Genomic DNA, 21,270 nt, shown 5'->3' with positions numbered 1-21,270 from the left:
TATTTTCTATGGCAGTAGCAATGGCAGGCCTGTAATTTGAATGGATTATTGTTTTGTTTTGTTTTTGCCTTGTCTTACACTGTGGTTTAGAACATTTTTTAGTAGGTTTACCAGTAAAACACCAATTCATCTTGTTTGGGGGAGTTATTTTGAGGATTTCATGTTCTTCCACATCTTCTCTCCACAGCTTTTTGGCTGAAAGACAAATATTTCCCCCCAGTAAATATTATTTTTACACAGTCACTGCAGAAAACAAACAAAACAACAGCACGCAACAAAAGCTTCAAAAAGGCTGCCGAGATGTTGCAGAAATCTAGACATCCAGACCTGCAGATATACTGTGGAAGGCAAATCCTCATCCTTAAAATCAGCCCTTTTCACCTGCTGCCAATCATTTAGTGAAATCAAAGAAGCTTCAGTCGATCATTTATTAGTTTTTCTGTTTTCAAGGCGTCCTCATCTGTGTCTGCCTTTGTGGAATGACGCTCTGGACGGAGCTCTGTAGCTCCCTCTTTTAGTTTTCTAAGAGCTCTCCTGAGATGATGATGAAAGGACTTGTCTAATGGGATTACACATCGCAATAAGTGCTCAGAGCCCAGTGGTTCATCGCACCTCCCTCTTGCATTTCAAAGAGTGGCATTGATCTGTTGTTGGGTAGTATATCTTGGACATTGTGTTTTAAGGGAGATGCTTTATTGCTTGATTCACAGAGGTTTGTTCTTAATGTTCTTTGTCATTCCAGCCCCAAAATATATGTGTGATTCCTTTAAAACTACACTTAAAATGAAATGTCCTTTGGTTAGGATACAGCTCACTTATTTTCAAGGATTTGATCTGCAAAAGACACCAATCCCCCCCACCGCCACCCGCACCCCATCCAACCTTTAACCTGAGCACACTGTAAAGGTGATGTCATGGGATAATTCACAAAGCAATGAATTAAGTAGCAACTGAAACTTCTAGTTTATATTGAAATCAAGCAGCATTATGTCATACTTTTGCACACGTGTGCACATGTTCTCTGTATGCTTATGTATATTTAGATTTTATCATGCTAGAGATGGTCTACCTCTATTAATACCAGTGAAATAACAATTTTTCTGTTAGGAAAAATGATTAATAACAGGGTTCCAGTGTATTCCTTTAAGTAAGGAGAAAAATATAGACAATATATGATCATCTAGTCATTGTATTATTTTATTTATTACAATGACTTCATATTAAAAAACTGTATTTTTAAGGTGCAACCCAACCCAAATGTGATTTATACAACAGGTTGGAGCTTGAAATTCTTTCCTTAACCATCAAACAAAGCCAACAAATTATTATACTTTCTGGATTTTTAAGTGGTAGAGCCATTTAGCTCATTTTCAAAACAACATGCTTTCAAATATGTAAGTGATTTTGTTTTCTATGCATCATTAACGCTAATTGTTTTAATCCATTTTGCCTCCATTTTATCTTCAGTAATTTAAGAGCAGTTAATCTTGGTAAATAGCATCCATTTTCCACCACTAATAAAGCAAATACATCAGTCCTTCTGTCTGGCTGAAGGCGTAGTTATCACTCTGGAGTGAGTGCACAAGTTTGGCTTTAACCATTTCAACAAATTAATGCTCAAACCAATATTACCCTCAAATTGAGTCTGATAAATTTTCAGTATCCTTAACATGTATTGGTGCTGACAGGTTTGATTCTTTAATGTCAGCCCTTTTTAAAGTGGGATTTATCTTCCATCGCACATTTTCTGTGACTCATTCTGTTTTTTCTTGTTTCTTTCTTTTGCCACTCTGCAGACACGCACATTTGCCCAGCTGAAGCCAACTTCCCATGTGGAAGAACCAGAAGGCAGGAGAAGAAGCCCTATCCTGAGGTCTGAGATGGAAGCGTATTCCTTTTGGTTGGACAGCAGGTGGCAGTACATGCAGACCACAAAGCTATACAGTCTGCAGGAGTAAAAGGCTCAGGGAAGGGAGGGGGGCCTCTAAGATGTTCAGTGCACAGACACACATGCATGCATGCTCGCATACACATCCAGTTTGCACTTACATCATCATTACCAGGGGAGGAGCTCTGCAGAATGTGAGGATTGCAGACAGCTACTGTAACAGGGATGACTTCAAAAGAAACAGCAACATTGGCATGATTCAGTCTTGACACACTGCGGTCAGTGTGAAGACTCTAAACTGCTGCAGTCCTGGTCAGAGCATGAGGATCTTGCCAGGGTGATTCACAGGAGCTGGGACGTGACTTTAGTGACCTCAGCACAGCAGCATGGCATCACCCAGGCACTACGGACACGCTGCTCGGGATATTACCAACGTGATGCAGAAGCTGCAAGGTAGGAGCCAAATGCTTACTCACAATGCTCTAACTTGGTTTTGCAGAGTGTTTAGAGGTGACCTAGAGCTTGGTATGACACAGCAGAGCAGAATGAGGTAGAGACAGCGTGGAAAAATCTGTCTTCCATCTCATCCTCATGACATGAATGTCCTGATGTGTAATGCTGGAATTCAAGTTCATATGGCTGATAAATGTTTGGTATGAGAAGGGCATAAATCAGTGGAATGTGCAATGTCACTGCATGCAGTGTAAGAAGTACAGTAGAAATTTGGGGTTATAATCAGTTCTGTTTTATCTCACCTTCAGGCCCTATCAGTGCTTTGGTTTATTTTAAATGCTCTGAATCTTTTTTTTAAATCAAGATGGAGAAACCTGCAGCAGTTAGAGCTTATTATTTGACATATAATTTTTCTTTTTCATTGGGAAAAAAACTTGATCAAATGGTAATGAGTAAATGTGTGAGAGACAGCATTATTGCCCCATTCTTGTTTGTGTTTTGTGTTTGTTTTAATTGCCTGCTTGCTCGCTGTGTGTTTGGTCTATCTGTGTTAGTGATTGCACACATGGAGTGCAGTGTGTGTGTGTGTTTGTGTGTATATATATGTTTCTGTATGTTGATTGACAGGGAAGCAGACAATAGCAAAGCTAATCCTCAGAGAAGCTGACAGGATGAAGTCTATTCCTCAGCCTAACTCGGCTGTAGTAGCAGGACTCCTCATAATGGACAGTTATATCCTCAGCTTGCTGGCACAGTTACATCCAACCTGGCTAATTTAAAATAATCAGCTTAAAGTATTTTTTTTAAATCTTCTCTAACCTCTAACTTTTATTTCTTCTTTAAAATTTTATTCTCTATTCTTTAAAATTTTATTTTATTGTATTTTTTGGAGCAGATAACTAGCATTTATTCCCATTTGCTAATAATGAAACAGCATGGCTTTAACAGTTTCACAAGCTTCCAGTGGGAAACGGTGTATCTCAGTGTGCCGGGATCATGTATCCTTTGCTGACAGGATCAGATTGATGACGCTTGCAAAGTAGCAGGAAAGTCAGGTGACACTAGAGCTGAGATCCAATATGGCTGCTCACTGTAAGGCTTCTGAGGTGGCAGTTTCTGTGAAAGCCGAGAACAGCATCAGCAGCCACGTGGTTCCCCTGCATCACTGTGTGCAGGTGTGGATGCACACTTTGAATCTCAATTGTACGCTGATGGATCTAATTTTAGAAGCCTCCCCTCGAGCCGTCTCTCCAGTGCAAAGACGGATTGATGCAGACACGCATTGAGTGCGCATTTAACCATTTGCAACAATGAAAGGGTGTCATATGATCCCATTATTTATTCATACTTCTTAGAATTAAAACAAATTAATCCGCAGGGAGACACCCCGATTTCAAAGAGGTGGATAATGTTTCATCGGCATCTAAATGGTGGTGTTTCTAGATATCTGGCAAGCTTCTACTACTTATAGGTATAGGATTCTTATTGAATGCTGTAAGGATGTAAATAACATGACAGTGGTTTGTTCCAGCCACAGACTTCTGACTGGATCCTACTTTTTTTGGCAGTGTGTCAGCTCCAGTTAGTGAAACTTTTATCTCATTTTAGCAAACGGCCCTTTTACCAACTGTTGCTTTAATGGTTTCACAAATTGTAAGCATTTCAGATAAAATTGTTTCTGTTGCTGTGGGTGTCTTTACAAATGGAAAGACTGAGGGTTTGTGGGAACAATGCTGCTCTAATGTAGCCGCAGTAGCCGTTACCACAAAAATACAACGCGTAGATCATCTTTGATTCTGCTGAATTTAGTATGTGCCTATTATATTCGAGTCTGATATATTGCCTGTGGTTGGAATATGCATCGTTCTTACTAAATGTGTTGAAAAAGCAAAATCTGTACTTGATCTACATTCACCGGCCACTTTATTAGCTACACCTGTTCAGCTGCTTAACATAAATGTCTAATTTATCAAACATGGCGGCAACTAAAAGGATTTAGGCATGCAGACATGATCAGAACGACTTGCTAATGTTTAAACTGAGGATCAGAATGGGAAAGAACGGTGATTTGAGTATCTTTGAACGCAGCATGGTTGTTGGTGTTAAAAAATGGCTGATCTGAGTTCTTCAGAAAATGCTGACCTACTGAGAATTTCCCCACAAAACCATCTCAGGGGCTTACAGAGACTGGTCCAAAAAAATAGAAACTATCCAATGACTAGCAGGAGAAAATATCTTGCTGATGGCAGAGGTCAGAGGAGAAGACAGTAACTGAATACAAACAAGATATGCAGAAGAGGATTTCTGAACACCACGTTGAAGCACATGGGCTACAGCCACAGAAGAACCCAAGAGGAGCTGCTCCTATCAGCTAAGAACAGGAAGTTAAGGCAACAATTCAAACAGGCTCACTAGAATTAGACAACATATGATTGGAAAACATTACCTAGTGTGATGAACTCTGATTTCTGCTGTGATATTCAGAGGGTAGGGTCAGAATTTGGAGAAACAACACGATAGCATGGCTCCATCCTGCCTTTTACCACTGATTCAAAGTACTCTTAATATTATAATAGTGTTGGGGGATATTTTCTTGGCACTCTTTGGGGTCCTTAGTACCAACACAGAATTGTTTGAATGCTACAGCCTACCTGAGTATTGATCCGGATCATGTCTATGCCTTTAGGTGTACACATCTTCTCATGCACCGTGTCACACTGCTCGATCACATCAAGTTAGTTTCTTGAATATAACAATGAGTACAATGTACTCAAATAGCCTCCACGGTCACATTTTCTCTATCAAGATGAGGGCCTTTACTGTGTGGTGGAACATACACATGCACATGCTTGCATGTGCAGCACACATATCTGCAGCAACTGTGTGATAATCAATTCAATATGGACCAAAATCTCTCAATACTAGCAAGGTATACCTAATGAAGTGGCCGGTCCCCTTTACAGTTGCCTCTGTACATGTACTTTCTCCAGATATTTAGGTTTAGTCCAAATTTAAATCAGGAGTATTGTCTTTCCTTTATAATGGGTTGAGTCATGGAACTTTTTGATTGTACTCTGTAGTTTTTTTTATTCTTTCTTTTTTCATAACATGTAGCTCTCATGTATCTCATATGTTCTCGCCTCTGAGTACAGCATCAAATTAGCTTGTTGACAGCGGGCAAGCAGAATCTAATTTCATTTGTTTGATGTGTTCTGGTTGCCGTTCATCTCCTGGGAGGCGAGAGCTAAACCTGTGATAATATAATCAAGATGTTTTGTAGGAATCAAAGAGGAGCACTTTTCTTTTTTTTTCATTAATCTGCAGATGAAAGTGAAACACAACATAAAAACGTGTTCTTTCCAGTATTATATAGTTCTGAGCTTGTACCCTAAGACAGCTGTAGATGAAATGTATGGAGCCTTTGTTCATGACAATGTGACTCTACTGGGATAATTGTTATGTTCACATGTGTTTGAGGGAAGAAAACTCGGTTAGTTGTATAAATATATCTAATCTAATGTCACTTGCATATCTTGTAAACCGCGATTAGTTTAACATATTTCCTCATCATCTCGAGGGAATATAACAATCTCAAATCGCCATGTTTTAAACCGTTCTCCCTCAAGGCTCAATTTGGCGACCGCTTGAGAAGAAAGAAACGGCTCAATGCAACATCAAAACAATCAAAACTTTTGCCCCAGTTTTGGGCTTGTGTTTTTCTCCCTTTAACCAGCTCTTTTGGTGCACCTCTCTGTCGCATACAAAAGGGAAAAAACCCCAAAAACATCGCAATTAGTGACACCATATGGCAGAGAACGGCAAGGCCGCTTTGAACACCTCCCAGCCTGAACTCATCCATATGCTGTGGAATTTGCCTGTTTGTTGTCTCTCATTAACGAGAAAAGCGATGCGCTGTTTTTGCTATTACAATTTCTCACCTGTTTTCTCTGTCGTGGGCGGAAGAGGGGTACGTCCACGCTGCCGTCTGCCGGCCCATCAAGTGGACAAGTTTGCTAAATCTCATTGAGGTGGGTGTGCACACCTGCATGAGTTTTCTCTGCATTGTGTAATTTTGGTAAAGGAAGATGCTTAGCAGGGGGAAAAAAGGCTGAGAGGGTAAAGTGCATAGGCAACAGAGAGGCAGCACATCTGGAAGATATGAGCCCCATACTGAGAGTTTCAGATGGATGAAATGGGAATGAGAGCGACAGCGGGAAAAGCAGGAAAATGAGGACTGGACCAGCAGAGTTGTTGGGGGGGGGGGGGGGGGAGAGAGAGAGCGAGCCCACACACCAGCTTTTAAGCTCCTAGTTGCTAGTAGGCCTGGCACAGATCCTTGGGTTGGCCCAGGGCCAGCTTGACATCCTGTTGCCAGGGGCGACATTATGATGCGGCCGCAGCCAAGGAAGGCCCGAGCAGACGGTCACCTTGAGCCATGCCAGCCTCCTGTTTAGCTGTGACACCACTATTTATCGTCTGTGGCTCTGCACACCGTGGCTTCACACACACACACACGTGTCCACATTTACATAGACACCGAAATAATCGCTGTGTTAAAAATAGCTCTAGTGCAACGTTTTATTTTTGTAATTTTTTAATAAGACTGGGTGTCAGCAGTTTAACTGAGCAGTTAAACAGACCCAGAGGAAGTCTTCAAGGCCACCAGAGCAGAACTGTGGCAGAGCGTCTGCTCGGGAACAACGCTGTAGCGTGAGTTGTTGTTTGTTCTGCTGCTTCTTCTTCTCCTTGTACTTCCAGATTGTGTTTGTGACTCGTTGCCATAAACGGCAGTCGCATGACAGCCAGCACAGGGCTTTTTTTTCTCTTTTTCACCCTGTGGGCTTATGGGGCATGTCTGGTTCAGGCTCTGCTTCTGTAACAGCACGTTATGCTTGATAAAAAGGTGTGTGTGTGTATATGTTTGTCCCTGCACTAATGGGTATCTGTGTTCAGACCATGCAAGCTTCCCAGTGGCAGCTTCTATTGCAGATCAGATCATAATCTCTTTTAACCTGACAGTCAGTGAGGTTTTGAGTGACGTATCACAAGATTAGGTCACTGAGGGTCCCTCCTGTACAATATGTACGGTGGGTCACACTCATCCACTCTAGACGCTCTTTTAAATGTCACTCTTTCACGAAGGTCAGAGTGTATTCCTGCGTTATTTAAGTGAAGAAGAAGAATTACAATATAAAAATCTTTCTCTAACTCTAACATTTTATGCAACACAGGCAGCATTAAGTGACTCTAAAGATATAATGAAAGGAGTATTTATGTTATCTCAAACTATTAGGTGCTGTAGCATGGGGCAAAATCACAGCTTTAGGCCACACCGATTCCACGATACAGTATCTTCTTTGATGCTGTCTGTCAGATTGAAGCTTCAGATAGTTTTGATGGACGTGCCAAACAATGTCTTAACAGATAAAATCCTGACACCTGAGCTTTTGACCCCGAGACACATTCAGCCTCTTTCTGTAATACTCTGAGTCTCATGCAGGCTCTTATCTCTCACCCACAGACACCTCTGTCCCCCTTTTCCCTCCATCTCATTGTGATTGGATAGTAGAAACTTTTGCCTCTGGCGGTAAATTTAGCGCTTTTAAATAGAGGTCAGATAGTGAATCCTTGACCTAGTAAAGGTCAGTCAGGCAGATAATGTGGTAATAAGTAAGTAATTTCCAAGTTTTCCTGTTTTCTGTGTCGCTCACAGAAAATTATGAAAATAAAAACACCTCATTTTGTTTTTAAGAAACAGACGCAACTCTTCCATCTGACACAACAAGCCCTTTTTGCCTGTTGCAAGAATGCGTAATAAGGAAAAAAAAACAACAAAATTCAGGTGAAAGTAGAAGGAAATTAAATGTAATACCTTTACAGATATGCACTGTGAATGGGACAGATGGTTTTAGTGAAGTAAAAGGCGCTCGGACATCTGCCAGATGCAAAAAAGAATTGGTTTAGGTTCACTTTTAATAACAAAGAAAATTTGCCCAGCTGGATGGGCATAAATGCGCTCAAGTGGATATGTGCAACAGGATTTTGCAGATGATTCTGGCTCTGTGCCAGGCAGCATTTTTATTTCACAGCAAAGACGAGCATTATAACTGAATTTACTGCTCTGGCCACAGTGATTTATTTAGTGTGCTGACGCTAGTCCTTTCACTTTACTCGTCCCTGTAATGTGCGGCGAGCCACTGAACCTGGATAAAGAGCTTAGACTGTCTGACCCACTCCCGCACTCTCCCACACACACACACACACACACACACACACACACACACACACACACACACACACACACACACACACACACACACACACACACACACACACACAATCATCACATACATTCATGGAGAGCAGCAGAGAAACATCAAGCAGAAAATATTTTTTCAAAGCCAAATTGAGTCTTTCTAATGCTCTTAGTGCTGCTGAATGGTGTTTTGATACGACCCCCTGTGCCTCCAGTGGAATAGATGCTTTGTATTAGCCGCTTGTTTAGTCTGATTGTGTGTGTGATGTTAAAATTTTGTTGTGTTCACCTAAATGTATTTCGCTGTGATAAAGGCCTTGATAAAACAAGACAGAAGGCTGTAGCTCACGGACTAACACTGATTCGCTGCAGGATGTGTCTGATATTTTGCAGCTCCTCTGTCAGAAATGAATCAAATTAATATCTGAAACAAATATACTGTCTACGCTAAGAGAGATGACCTGTTTAGACTTTTTTGTCTCATTTGATTTTTACATATTTCTTTTTTAAATTCCTTTAGTTTGTTTTGCTGTATTGCATTTGCATTCTGATCTGCCTTCATTGCTGTTGTGTGTGTGTGTATGTGTGTGCGTCAGTACCGCAGGTGCTAAAATTGCTGAAATTACTGTATCAGTGGCCTGGCTTTAATGAACACTGTGATATTTGGACATTTTTGTCAAACGACAAAGTGCCTTCTCTGCACATCTGCTACTGAAAAGGGAGTGATGGTGCTTGAAAGAGGCAAGGGGTTGTTTTGATAATCACTTTGACTTGTTCCCCCCTTCTTAGTCCTTTTAATGTGGTATCATTATTACTGAAATGTAATTAGGTATGCTAATTGGCTGACATTTGGACTTCCGTCTCAGCACTTACGTCGAGTCTGGTAAAAATGTGTTGTAAATGAAGTGGGATGGCGAATGGAGAGGCTGAATGGACGTGAGGGTTGAGTGGAGGTGCTGAGAGCGTGATAGATGGTGTTATTGAGTGCTCGGGCTGAAGTACTCCAGCGGAAGTGCAGAGAAGTTTTTTTTTTTTTTTATAAATTAGGGATTGTTGGGGTGAAAGAGAAGAGCTGGAGTCAGGAAGTGGATAAATAAGCTGTTGGAAGAAGCAGGGGTAGAAAAGCCTCTAAACCCTGTGAAATCAGTGCAGTGGGATGGGTGTGCGTGCAAGTGTTGCAAAATAGGTTGTGTGTGTGTGAGAAAGAGTGTGTGAAGCAATTATAGGGTACCTCTGCGGCGTACAACAAAGCCATCCATTTAGTGCACGATGGTGTTCACAGGCACGATCCATTAATGTTGTGCTGCAAGACGCACTATTTTCAGAAATCTAAAAAAGCCTCATCATATACACACACATTCATAGTGACTGTCGTTTAAGCAATTAATCCAGGTTGGTATGCAGCTGTTAGATGAATTTAAATGTCCACCAGCTTGAATAATATGAAGATAATATGATTAAATCAATGTATTACTACATTAATACTTGACATCAGAGTGTGTGACCTTGTACAGTAAGTATGTGGAGTGCCCGTCCATATGTGATCGGCCATAATCATGGCTGGTGAGTTGTGGAGTCATTAATAGATTAAAAGAGATCAGAAATGCTTTGAGTGCAGAGCGGGGTCATCTGAGAGGCTGAGGTTTAAAGCTGAGCTTGTTCTTTCTGTCCTCTTCTCTTGCTTTCTTTTGTCTGTACGTTGCCTTTTGGGTAATATGCATTCATAAGAAAAAAACCCCCAACAACTTCAAATACTTAAAGCTTTACTTATCCACAAGGTGGCGCTGTGTCTCTGTACAGTCATGAAGGGCTAAATAAGAAGTCTTGTTTGCTCAGAGAGAAAACCCAAATATCCTTAGGGTGAATGCATTATATGATGAGCAGACACGGCGTTATTCCACCTTCCAGGGGGGCGTTTGTTTTTCCTTTAATGGCTGAAAAGAGACGGTTCCTCCTCTCCTCAGGAAGCATCGCACCCTGCAGGCATACCTGTGTGAGCGCTGGGCGCTGACCCACGTCCAACCTCCACAACCTCAGTGAAGGATCTGGTATTTTCTGGGGCTGCCAGGGGCTCCAACAGGGATCCAGACCAGCTGAGGTTCAGGCTGTTTCAACCCCCCCACTATCATCTTTTTTTTTTCCTCTTGGAAAGACTGAAACACTCCTGAGATCTGCAGCCTAAAGGAGTCTGTTGGTTTATTCTTGTACATACAGTATATGTGAAAGTGATTGTCTCCATTCAGCTTATTCTGTTCAACATGTGTGTGTGAGCCTGTGTGCACCTGCTCACCCTGTGGTTCTCTCAGCTCCCGTGGTGAAGTCTAATAAGTCCCATGAATCCTCACCATGTTGTTTTGGTTTTTGCCCTGGGGTTGTTTTTCTTAACAGTTTAGTTCACCAGAGAAGTTCTGCTTCCACATTTTTCACTGTTAAAAAGGAAGAATTATCTAAAAAAAACAAAACAAAACAAAAAAAACTAGAAATACTGAGCTCAAAAGACTTGGACTTTCAGCGTGGCTATAGCTGGTCATTATTTAGTGCTGGCTCTTTGTAAATTTACTGCTTTAAAGTGGATTAAAAATTGCATTAATTCTCATTGATTGATTCTTTTTGGCGGGTTCAGCACCTCGGATAGTTCCCTCACACTTCTGAGTTCGGGTGTAGCTGTTTAGCAGCACCTTGAACTTGGCATAGAGGCTGGAGTAAATGGAAACACACTGTGCATCGGTCAATATATTCTGTTTTATTATTTACATCATTGATAATGCGTGGGCTCTCTAGAACAATAGATCTTTGCCTGGTTGCAGCGCAGCATGGGCCAAAGGATTTTCTTGCAGTAATGTTATTGAATTGGGATTGCGAGTTTGTGCAGAGTGAAACCCCCAATGGATTTTGCTTTCCACTGGCATAAATCATCTTTTCATAGTTTAGAGAAAGCTGGTAAAGGCAATGCAAATGTAAATATGAAAAAAAAAAAACAGGACTGCATGAATATTTCTTTGAACTGTCGTTTGAGCTAAAATGCCTGCACAGTCCGTCACACATACACAGCTCTCCAACTGTATGTTCAGAAATGTAAAGCGCGGCTTGACAGACACTCGTTTCAAAGAGTCATCCAGAGGGATAGGCTCACGTTATGACGGCCAGTTCCAGGGCTGTTAGAGGGAGGAGTGTCAGCGGTGTGATTATCAGCAGACAGATAGCGGATGACAGCTGCCATCGGTTATTGATGACTTTTTTAATTAAAATCCCTTATGGGGGGAACCCAAAGAACAAAAAGGGAAAATCATACAAATGATGAATGGTCCTTTCATCTTTAAGGCTGATATAAGATGCACCGGGCTCTTCAGCATGAATATTGCTTTCCAGGAAACTCTCTGAATATGGTTTCAAAAGGAGCGCTGCAATTTTAATTTTGCCAGAGCTCACACTGGCTGTATGTTTTTGTGTCTGTGTGTGCGCGTGTATGCCTGTGGTTGTTGGAGGAGATGGGGAACAAACAGAAAAGGCTGAATGCAGGAGAGCAGAGGTCAGGCAGAAACTGAGATAGGAATCAGAGTGTGAAAGAAGAAGGGGTCAACATACACTGGGGACATGCACACCCAGCTTTATGCAACATCATGAGAAGATGTTAAACCATAGGGAATGGCACAAGTTAGCTTTTTGTTTAATTCCCAGTATCGTCTTGGGATTTCTCGCACTCAGGGAACATGCCTTTGTAAAATGAACTCTCAGTAGTTGGACAAACAGTGCACCCATTGTCTAATGTTTTCTTGTTGCCTTGTTTAGCAGTAAAAGTTTTACCAGCAGCAGCAGCAGTGCAGTTTCCACAGCATGACTGAATCAGAATGAAAGTGGTGGTCTTCTTTGTTCTGGACTTCGCTATATTGTTCTTGTCCGAGACGCTTTGTGGACTGTGTACATTTCATGTTGTATGACAATCCAAACCTCGTCCCAGATATTACATCCTCCTGTATTGTTTTCCACTCCTGTTCGGTAGTCGCTTACCCAGAGAGAAAACAAACAGACTGTTTGTGACTGTGGTTGAGATGAAAGTGGCTCTTTTCTTTTTTCTTTTTTTGAAGGGAGTACAGTAGGAGATCAGACAGGATGACTGTCAGTGATAGTCTGCTCCCCTGAAGGCTCTATGGAGTAAAGAAGCAGCGTGCCTCAGAGCACCGCATGGTATCTGTATGGATGACAGAGGGGAGAGCGAGGAGGGGAATTAAGAGTGCCAGCAGCACATAGGGAATTCCTGCACGTCTGTCCCCGCGTTGCTTTAGTGTTTGTGTGTTTGTGTGTGTGGTGCTGTCACAGAAGAGCTCCCGCTTTTCCCCTGCTAACCTGCTAAATGGTCTCCTTTAACCCACCCACCACCGCTAAGTCCTCCCTTTCCACATGCGGATGGGGCTACTGTGACATCACTCATTCCCACGCACTCTGATTGGCTAGCCATTGGAGGGAAGTAATTTTTTTTCCTGCAGCCTATAGCGAAAAATTGAGAGAGAGAGAGAGAAAACGTGGGAGGGAAGGACACAGGTAGAGAGGATATGAGAGGGGAAGAGAGAGAGGGAGACTAAGCAAAAAAAGATTGATGCTGAGGCAAGCCGGCACTGCGCAGCACTCTCTCACACACATACACACACAAACAGTCATTGCATCACGCGTACTCTCGCATCACACTCCCAAGCTGCTTAACAGGCAGGAAAACCACTGAGTCTGACTGAGTCTGCAGCCCGCTACTGCAGGACAGGACAGAGGACGGCAAAACGTAAAGGGCGACAGGCGAAACAAGAGGGTGGTTCTTTCCTCCCTGTTTTACCTCAGCGCAACAGTTCCACTGCTGTCATCCCAGGAGGTCCGGTGCTTCAGGGAGCTATTTAAAGACACCTCCCCCCGAAAAAAAGGGGGGTGGGCAACAAGGGCAGGAGCAAGGGCAAGTGTTACCTCTCCCAGAGGTGGTCGTTGATGTCCTCTCAGTGCCCCCATGAAACAAGCACAAATTGAGGCATAATCCGGGTTACAAGATGGCACGGCAAGTAGGGGGCGAAGCCTCCCCGAAAAAGAACACATCCCTCAACCTGGTGGCGGGCTTCTACCAATACCTCCGGGGTAAGTGGGGCAGTTTGTGTGCGCGGCTGTGTGCATGTGTGTGTCCTGCTGAGACAGATAGAGACTCCAAAAAGAAAGCAAGTGCACAAAATGTGTATTTTTGCATGTGTGTAGGGTGTGTGATTTAGAACGGCACTGCAGCATGGACCGTACGTGCCTGCTGGACATATGTGTATGTGTGTGTGCATAACTATGAATGATTGTGTGCATTTTGCAGTGCAGTTTTCTTCCAAAGAGTTCCCTGAAGGATGCTTTTGTTTTTTTGTCAAAGCTGTGAGTGTGTGAATAAAGTGAAATGGGCAGACGTCTGAAGGGGGCGTTTCCACACTGGCGGAGTCAGCGAGTGAGCCTGTGTGTGTGTGTGTGTGTGTGTGTGTGTGTGTGTGTGTGTGTGTGTGTGTGTGTGTGTGTGTGTGTGTGTGTGTGTGTGTGTGTGGAGGTCTACAGCTGGTGAAACAAGCATACCCAGCAGACAAGTAACAACTCACTGCAGGTGTCACAGCACAGAGGGCTGACTGTCAAAATGCTTGATTCCTTATCTCTCTGTCTGACCCTGTGGCTATCTGCCTCTCTGCTCATTTGGATATCACATATTCAGCATTCTGTCTGCCAGCTTGTCTCTGGATAAATCACATTATCAGTCTATACTGTTGAGAAGAAAGGAAATACTCTGAGATGTCTGACAACTGGTCTCTTTGTTTGCACCAAGTTTGCATTCTTTTCCTTGACTATATCAATGATAATTTGTTAAGGTGATCTTCGCTGTGAGAAATCAGGGACTGTGTATGAGACAAGTGATACAGAAGGTAATCAAGTGTGTTAAAATGCTGCTGCAAAGGATGGCTGTTTCCCATTGTTATATTGAAAGAAGATGAGCGTGTGTGCTTAAGAGTGACTGCGTTTGTGCGGCAGGTTCAAAGTCACCTCGTCCCTGAGACTGAGAGGCTGGCACCACGCACATGCAGGCCTGTTCTCCGTCACGCATGTTCCTGCTCAAGAATGTGGAGGGAGGGAACATCTTTCCCCATTCTCATCCAATATTACCGCCCATCAATATTTGATTACTCTTGGACCCAATCAAAAGATTAATTTGTAGAGCAGGAAGCTGCTCAGTGGCACGTATGACTATGTGTGAGTGTATATGCATTATGTATGAAAGGTACCTTCCCTCAGACACAGACACACCTCTTCCCTTTAGCGTCTGTCCACAGCACCCAGTGACACACTAACCAACTTGAGTGCAATCAAGGCGTCAGCATATTTCATTAAGGTAGAGGAAGGCACTGTGTCAGACGTCCTTTCTCGCTGATAACGTGCTTATCTCAAGGATATTGCTCTGCAGCAAAGACGGGACACACAAAAACATCAGTTGCATGCGCGTGATGGGATGCTTTGAATCCCAGGTAGATTGTGTGGTTTTGTACACTCTAATGGTATAAGTGTAGCAGCTGCACATTAATTTCTCTGAGATAACCTCATTCATGTTCAATTTTTTTAATACATGGGTTGCACATAACATTGAATTTTGCTGACACAAGATATCACGAAGAATAAACTATACATTAGTTGGTAAAAATCCAGCAGAACACACACACTTTCATACTATAAATGCACAGAAAATTGTATATATGCTTGATTTATTAGGTTTTCTCATTCAGGTTAAGTGCCTTTTTAGGGGACATTGTCAGCAGACATGTATACTATTGATTGGGTCTTTCCAAAAGGGCCTTCATTACGTTAGCTGCCATAAACAAGACCAATGCATTTGGGGTAATGTCGCGTTTGTGTATTTTGATCACAGCCCTGAACAGAGCACCAGATTTCATGTTTAAACTGTACTCAGAAATGACTAGAACATGGCAGATAAGAGGGAGAACCACCGGCCTCCTATCATTTAAAGGGCATTTTCGAGAGCACAATTTTCTGTCCTCAGCAAGAGGAGTTCAGATAATGAAAATGCCATCTGTAAATGTCAAATGCCTTCTCTTTGTACATTAGTGTAAGGTATGATTTGGTGTGACTGACACATTAGAGAGACAGGAAGATTATCAGAGATAACACGAGGCAGCCATCCAGCATCAGAAACCCAAGCGACTCTCACAATAAACAATGAGAAGATTGTGTTTTTAATCCTTTCTTTGTTTATTATTGCGCGTGACTAATAGTGATGCTCTGGGCTCTGATTTACAGATGAGCAGGAAGCAGTGCAGAAAAGGACATTCACAAAATGGATCAACTCCCACTTGGCAAAGGTAAGAAAGTCTGGTTGTGTTTCCCTGCTAGTGCCAGCATTGTGTTATCCATTTACACAAAAGCTGGTGCTGGTGTTTGTTTTAAAACTCCCCGATCTCCATGTTTTTCCACTGTGAGTGACTTTACTACATCCTGTGTGCATGCGCTGACATTTTCCAAGAGCTGGTCATGGGACTGCTTGTTCCAGCTCAGACCACACACGGTCCTTCATTCTTGCATGATTTTTTTGCTCCTTGTTATTCTGTCAGTTTCATATAGCTACTAGCAAGGATTTACTCTCACTCTAATTATCTATTTCATATTACAGCATTTAATACACTGTATGTCTTTTCCCCCTGCAAGCTAGAGTCATTAATTTACATTTTAGTAATCTCGCTATCTCAATATGGGCCAATTTAGATTGTTTAGGATAAGAGTTTTTCATTAAAGCATGCTCTTCATTTGTCCACTCAGTGGACAATATGTCTTTGCCTTATAGTAAACAAACACATTTGATGCTACTGCATGCTGAGGGGCCTGTAATTATTGCATTATACTACGTTAGGCTCATCAGTTTCGCTCATTAATGCTTAAATGGTATGTCAGGAATGGGCAGACAAGGCAAATATGGCACAGTGCAACACAATTAAGTGTTACTCCAATCAGTGACGCTCCTCTCAAGGTTCCCTATTTGATTACGACAGCTGTGGAGTTCTTGAACTGCGGTGACGTGGAGCTGAAAATTCATTTGAAGAGCACTCAGAAGGGAATAAACCGTGACGTAATATTAAATAAGCACGTCTCAGGACTGTGCCAGCAGAAAATTACACACACACAGCCCAATATTTAAATGCTGTGAATTTTTTATAAGATTCAAGGTATAACCACATACTTTATTTATCAAGCCTGCAGTTGACCAGAGCTGCAGTCCCTTTGTTATTTCATTGTGATTGAACATTTTGGAGAGGCATTCCCACGAAGCTTTGAGGGGGTAGTTCAACATTTTTTTGGTCAGATGAGTAAATTGAGAAAATGAACACATATCCCACATTTGCATTATAAATATGTAGATGAGTAGATCTAGTAGCTTATCTTCTTTTTTGGCTTCTCCTTTTATGGATCACCACAGATCATCTATCCTTTTTATCCTTTTCTGCCACACCAACCCTCTGCATGTCCTCCTTTACTATATCCATGAACTTTCTCTGAGGTTCCTCTTTTCCTCTTCTCTGCCAGCTCCATTCTCAGCATCCTTTGCTCAATATATCCACTATCCCTCCTCTTCAGACAGTAAAAAAAGTCCAGATATGTATCGATTCAGGGATGTGAAGCCTAGGAGACAGTGCCAAAGCAGCCAGTGTCTTAATTTTAATACATTTACAAACACAGTTAAACCAGGTGGTTTCTAAAATAAATAAATAAGTGGACGTAAAAAAAAAAACCTTAGCTGTCTAAAGCTGACCATTTTTAACACAGGAGTCCAGGGAGACTGACCTCTTTTTGCAGTTTCAAGTGGCCATTCACAGGGCTGTAATTTTTGACACTTCAGCAATGGGCTCATTTTTCATCCCCGAGGTTGTTGCTTTGTCCTACTTCTATATTTACTCTAAGAGCCAAAGATTGGCATTTATTTCCTCACATAGCTTTCAGCAAGAAGGCCGGATGTCTAACTAATCTTTTAACCTAAAGTGGAAAAAGATCATTTTTGCTATATCAACACTCATGCACTAAAAACTCAATGAACTGATCCAACAAAGATCCCGGAGACTTCATTAAAATTCCATTTAAATTTGCCTTAATTAATGGATTCGGGTAATTAATAGATTAGTCATACCATCACACTTCCACTGGAAGAGAAAACCATATTTGTTCCTCATGCTTTTCCCTCTGCCGACTTGATCAAATTACGTATGTGATGTTCTCCTCGCTCATCACGAAGCTGCTTACACTTCCACCTGATGCCTGACGTTACCATAGTGATACTGATTGGCCTATATTTGTCTTAAAAATGTCTTGGCTGTCATAGCGGCTTGGTGAATTTTCAAAGAGCGTTGTGATGAGCAGGGGGTAAAGGTTCACCAACTTAAAGGTGGTGCAAAAAATAAAGAGAGCCATTTCTGGAAGTCATCATTCTGCAGACTAGTAGAGATTATGTGGTATCTTATGGACTCACTATCACAAGAATAGCTAATCATACGCAAAAAGTAGTGTGAAAGTGAGACAGGAGGATAGAAGACAGAGAAGCTTTAACAGTTGGTTTAGCTTTACTCTCACAGGGATAAATCCTGCCCTTGGCTATGCAGATGATTAGGCCACTCCAGTTATCACAGGTCTTTAATTCACCGCCTAAAGGTATGTGATTAATCGTTAGGTGAGTTGAGCCATAGCATGAGGGCTTCCTTTCGCTATCACCGCCCTCCCCCTCACTTTACTACTCCACAGGTATAACAAAAGAAGTCTTACGGGCTCCGACAAAGACTTTCTATGAGAGGGGATGTATTGGAGCTGGTAATTTATACAGAAGATGAATGACTCTCATTAGTTCACCAGATTAACTCGCCAAAGATATGAACTATAAGAGAGCTGCAAGGTAGTATTTTTCCAGGGGGTGCATTTCATTTAGATAAAGGTTGATGTCGTTTAGACCCACACAGCAGTCACACTCAACTTGCAAAATTGCTCTCCTCACAGTGTATTTTATGTTGCACCCGGTCGTGGAGTGACACATGTGGAGGGGTTTCAGTCAGCGGACCCCAAATTTCCACTCTGACAAATCCTTTCTGAGAAGGTTAAAGCTTAATTACAGAGTGGCCAGTGTGAACTGCGGAGGTCTCGCCGTCTTTCAGGCGTTTTCCCGGGAAAACAGCTTTAGTTCAGCCATCAGTGAAGCAAGTGTTCTTTGAGATTAAAGAAGGAAGAGAAATGAAGCTCCCAGCTCCTCTCTTGGTGTTTACTCTCGGGTTAGAGCGAGGGGAGAGGGTGATACATCCCGTGCACATGAAGTTCAGAGACAGCAAATCATGGCATGTGGCATGTGCTTCAGCTAACTAAGCTGCTGTTATGTTTTTCAAAGTATTAAAAATTTCAATCAGCTAACTCTGCTTGTGGTGTCCTCTTAAATTGTTAAGTTGTGTTTATTTTTATTTTTTTAACGGCAGTGTTGCTTTCTTTCATTTCATTTCATTTCATACTTGTGTTTAGGAGTCATACAAGCTTGTTTTACATTGTGGACCACATACAACCCATTTTGATTTTAAGTGGGTCAGACAGGTAAAAAACAACAACAATTTGTATCAGTGTAAAGATGTTTAACTACACATTTAATCCCTGAGATGTCTCAATATAAAAAAGTGTTATTTCAACAGTATCTCTGTTTTTCTTCATGATAAAGAAAACTGTTGTATTAAATGCAGGAAATGTGCCAGCATGACTCTTTGGGCTTAAACTCTAAGAAGTAAATATGTAAAATTACAGAAAAATTCTGGTAACTTATTGCCTAAATTGCCCTGTAATTATAAAGTGAATCGTTTTTATTATTTATTTTTCTGTTAACACATTAAAAAAACTCCAGGCATTTAAATTAAAAAGAGACATTAATTGTTTGTCTATTACATATTAGTATGAATGGTGAAGGATGAGGTCTTTATCTGCTCGACAAGTTGTAAATTCATGAAAATATATTTAAAAGTCCAAAATGTATGTTAGTCCTTCTTTTTAGTTGTCCCACTTCCTGTTTTATTTTTAGAGCTGTCCTTTGCTTAGTTTGTTTCCATCGTCTCGTCTACTGCGATTTAGTACAGCTGTGTCCCCAGCTGTTTCCACTTCCCCGATTGCTCTTCTGTGTGTATATAGACGCTCTCTCTCCTTGTCTTTGATCAGTGTCTGTTCTCCTTGCCCCAGTGTTGGTTCAACCTTTTGTTTCTGTAGTTTATTTTTTTGATGTTCCCCTTTTTGGATTATTGCAACCAGCCAATAAACAGTTCATTTAAGATTGCTCGGTTTGCCTCCACATTTCTGCATCCTGTAAGACTCCACATGGTCAGCAGCACAGTTGATAATGACAACAAGAAAGGCCCCAGCCAATGTATTTAGACCCACAACCCCGTCGCTGTGAGATGACAGTGCTGACTTTGCACAAGTCCTGCATGATTTTAATTGAAATGTTTCTACATGAGTGATTTTATGTGCCAATAATTCCCTGTCAGAATACCATCATCCTAAAAAGACTTTGCCAATAGGCTTCAAGTTTTTATTGTCCCTTCAAACTGGATGTATTGCAGCTCAAACTGAAACTTCTAAGTGTTCTCTTTGTTTCTGCCCCCTTCTGTGTCTTTCATGCTGTTGATCTTTTGGGATCCAGTCAAATGTACCAGGGGAATAACAAGAGAGCACAGACAGACGCACATCCTCAAACTCCTCTGCTCACAATCAATTACGACCCAGACGCTCATGTGTAATTAGCTCATTAAGTTCGTGATTTATTTTTTTTACCGCATGTTGCCGAGCAAAGGGAATGAATATTACTTTCTTTTTTTGTAATTAGTCTGAAATTTCCTCATTAGCTTTGGGATTATAATGAACAAATAGGTAAATTTGGCTTCAATTAGCTCATGGTATAATTTATCCCTCTGAATGGGATCTTTTTTAAGTGCTTCTTCTGTCAGGCTATGATACGGGCACAAGTGCTGTCTGAAAACCCTAATATCCAAAGCCATGAAACGACGTTAGAAGAGGAATTAGTGAGAAGCGCTGCTGCGTTTGCTAATTAAATTTGAAAGACGTGAGGTTAGTGTCCTGTCTCTCTCTGCCTCTGTCATGTTTTTCACTGCCACTCCTTCTACTCAATTAAACCCCTCTCTCATTTTCACTTTGTTGGGGTTGTACATATATTTTCACTCTGGCTGCACACACACTCTTGCGCACATCTCTACTTTTTGCCTTCCCTCTCTTCACTCACTCCCTTTGCTGCTAATCTCCCTGTGAATGGTTCGCTCGTCTGAAAGCTCCCCCTCCCCTCTAAAGCTCTCCTCAGCCCCAGCATGTGACTGTGCTTTAAGAGAAATCCTTGATGTGGCGGCGGCGAAAAACTGAGATATGTGGATTTCCTCAAGTCTGGAAGTCTGTGTCAGGTCAGGGAGGAAGTCAATGGGAAGGATACAGTTTGAAATCATCAGCATATTTTAGGATTTGAAGAAGCCGTTCAGAGTCCTCTGAGCCGGCGCTTATGGATGAATCCAGCTGTCAGTAATACACGGCACCACCAGACTCTGTTTGGGCTCCTAGCACAGTTTTTTTATGAAGATTTCCTTTATCCATGTCCCACAAGTTT

The 21,270-nt window shown here is 41.8% G+C and overlaps 1 protein-coding gene across 7 annotated transcripts in view; it reads left to right on the top strand.

The window, feature by feature from the left end:
- syne1a (spectrin repeat containing, nuclear envelope 1a) overlaps positions 1-21,270 on the top strand; it is a 150,867-nt gene that overhangs the window by 2,159 nt on the left and 127,438 nt on the right. For 6 of the 7 annotated variants that reach the window (XM_026193861.1, XM_026193860.1, XM_026193864.1 and 3 more), the window contains exons 1-2: positions 13,136-13,709; positions 15,900-15,961. In XM_026193861.1, the coding sequence (XP_026049646.1) occupies positions 13,625-13,709; positions 15,900-15,961 (147 nt within the window). In that variant the 5' untranslated portion in view covers positions 13,136-13,624. Of the gene's footprint in view, positions 1-1,796; positions 2,342-13,135; positions 13,710-15,899; positions 15,962-21,270 lie in introns of those variants that run through there. The other variant, XM_026193859.1, reaches the window with a different exon arrangement.

The sequence above is a fragment of the Astatotilapia calliptera genome, chromosome 15 (genome assembly GCF_900246225.1).
Source record: "Astatotilapia calliptera chromosome 15, fAstCal1.2, whole genome shotgun sequence".
NCBI classification, from domain to species: domain Eukaryota; kingdom Metazoa; phylum Chordata; class Actinopteri; order Cichliformes; family Cichlidae; genus Astatotilapia; species Astatotilapia calliptera.
The sequence above is the reverse complement of the archived record's forward strand: the minus strand, read 5'-3'. Positions and strand labels throughout refer to the sequence as shown.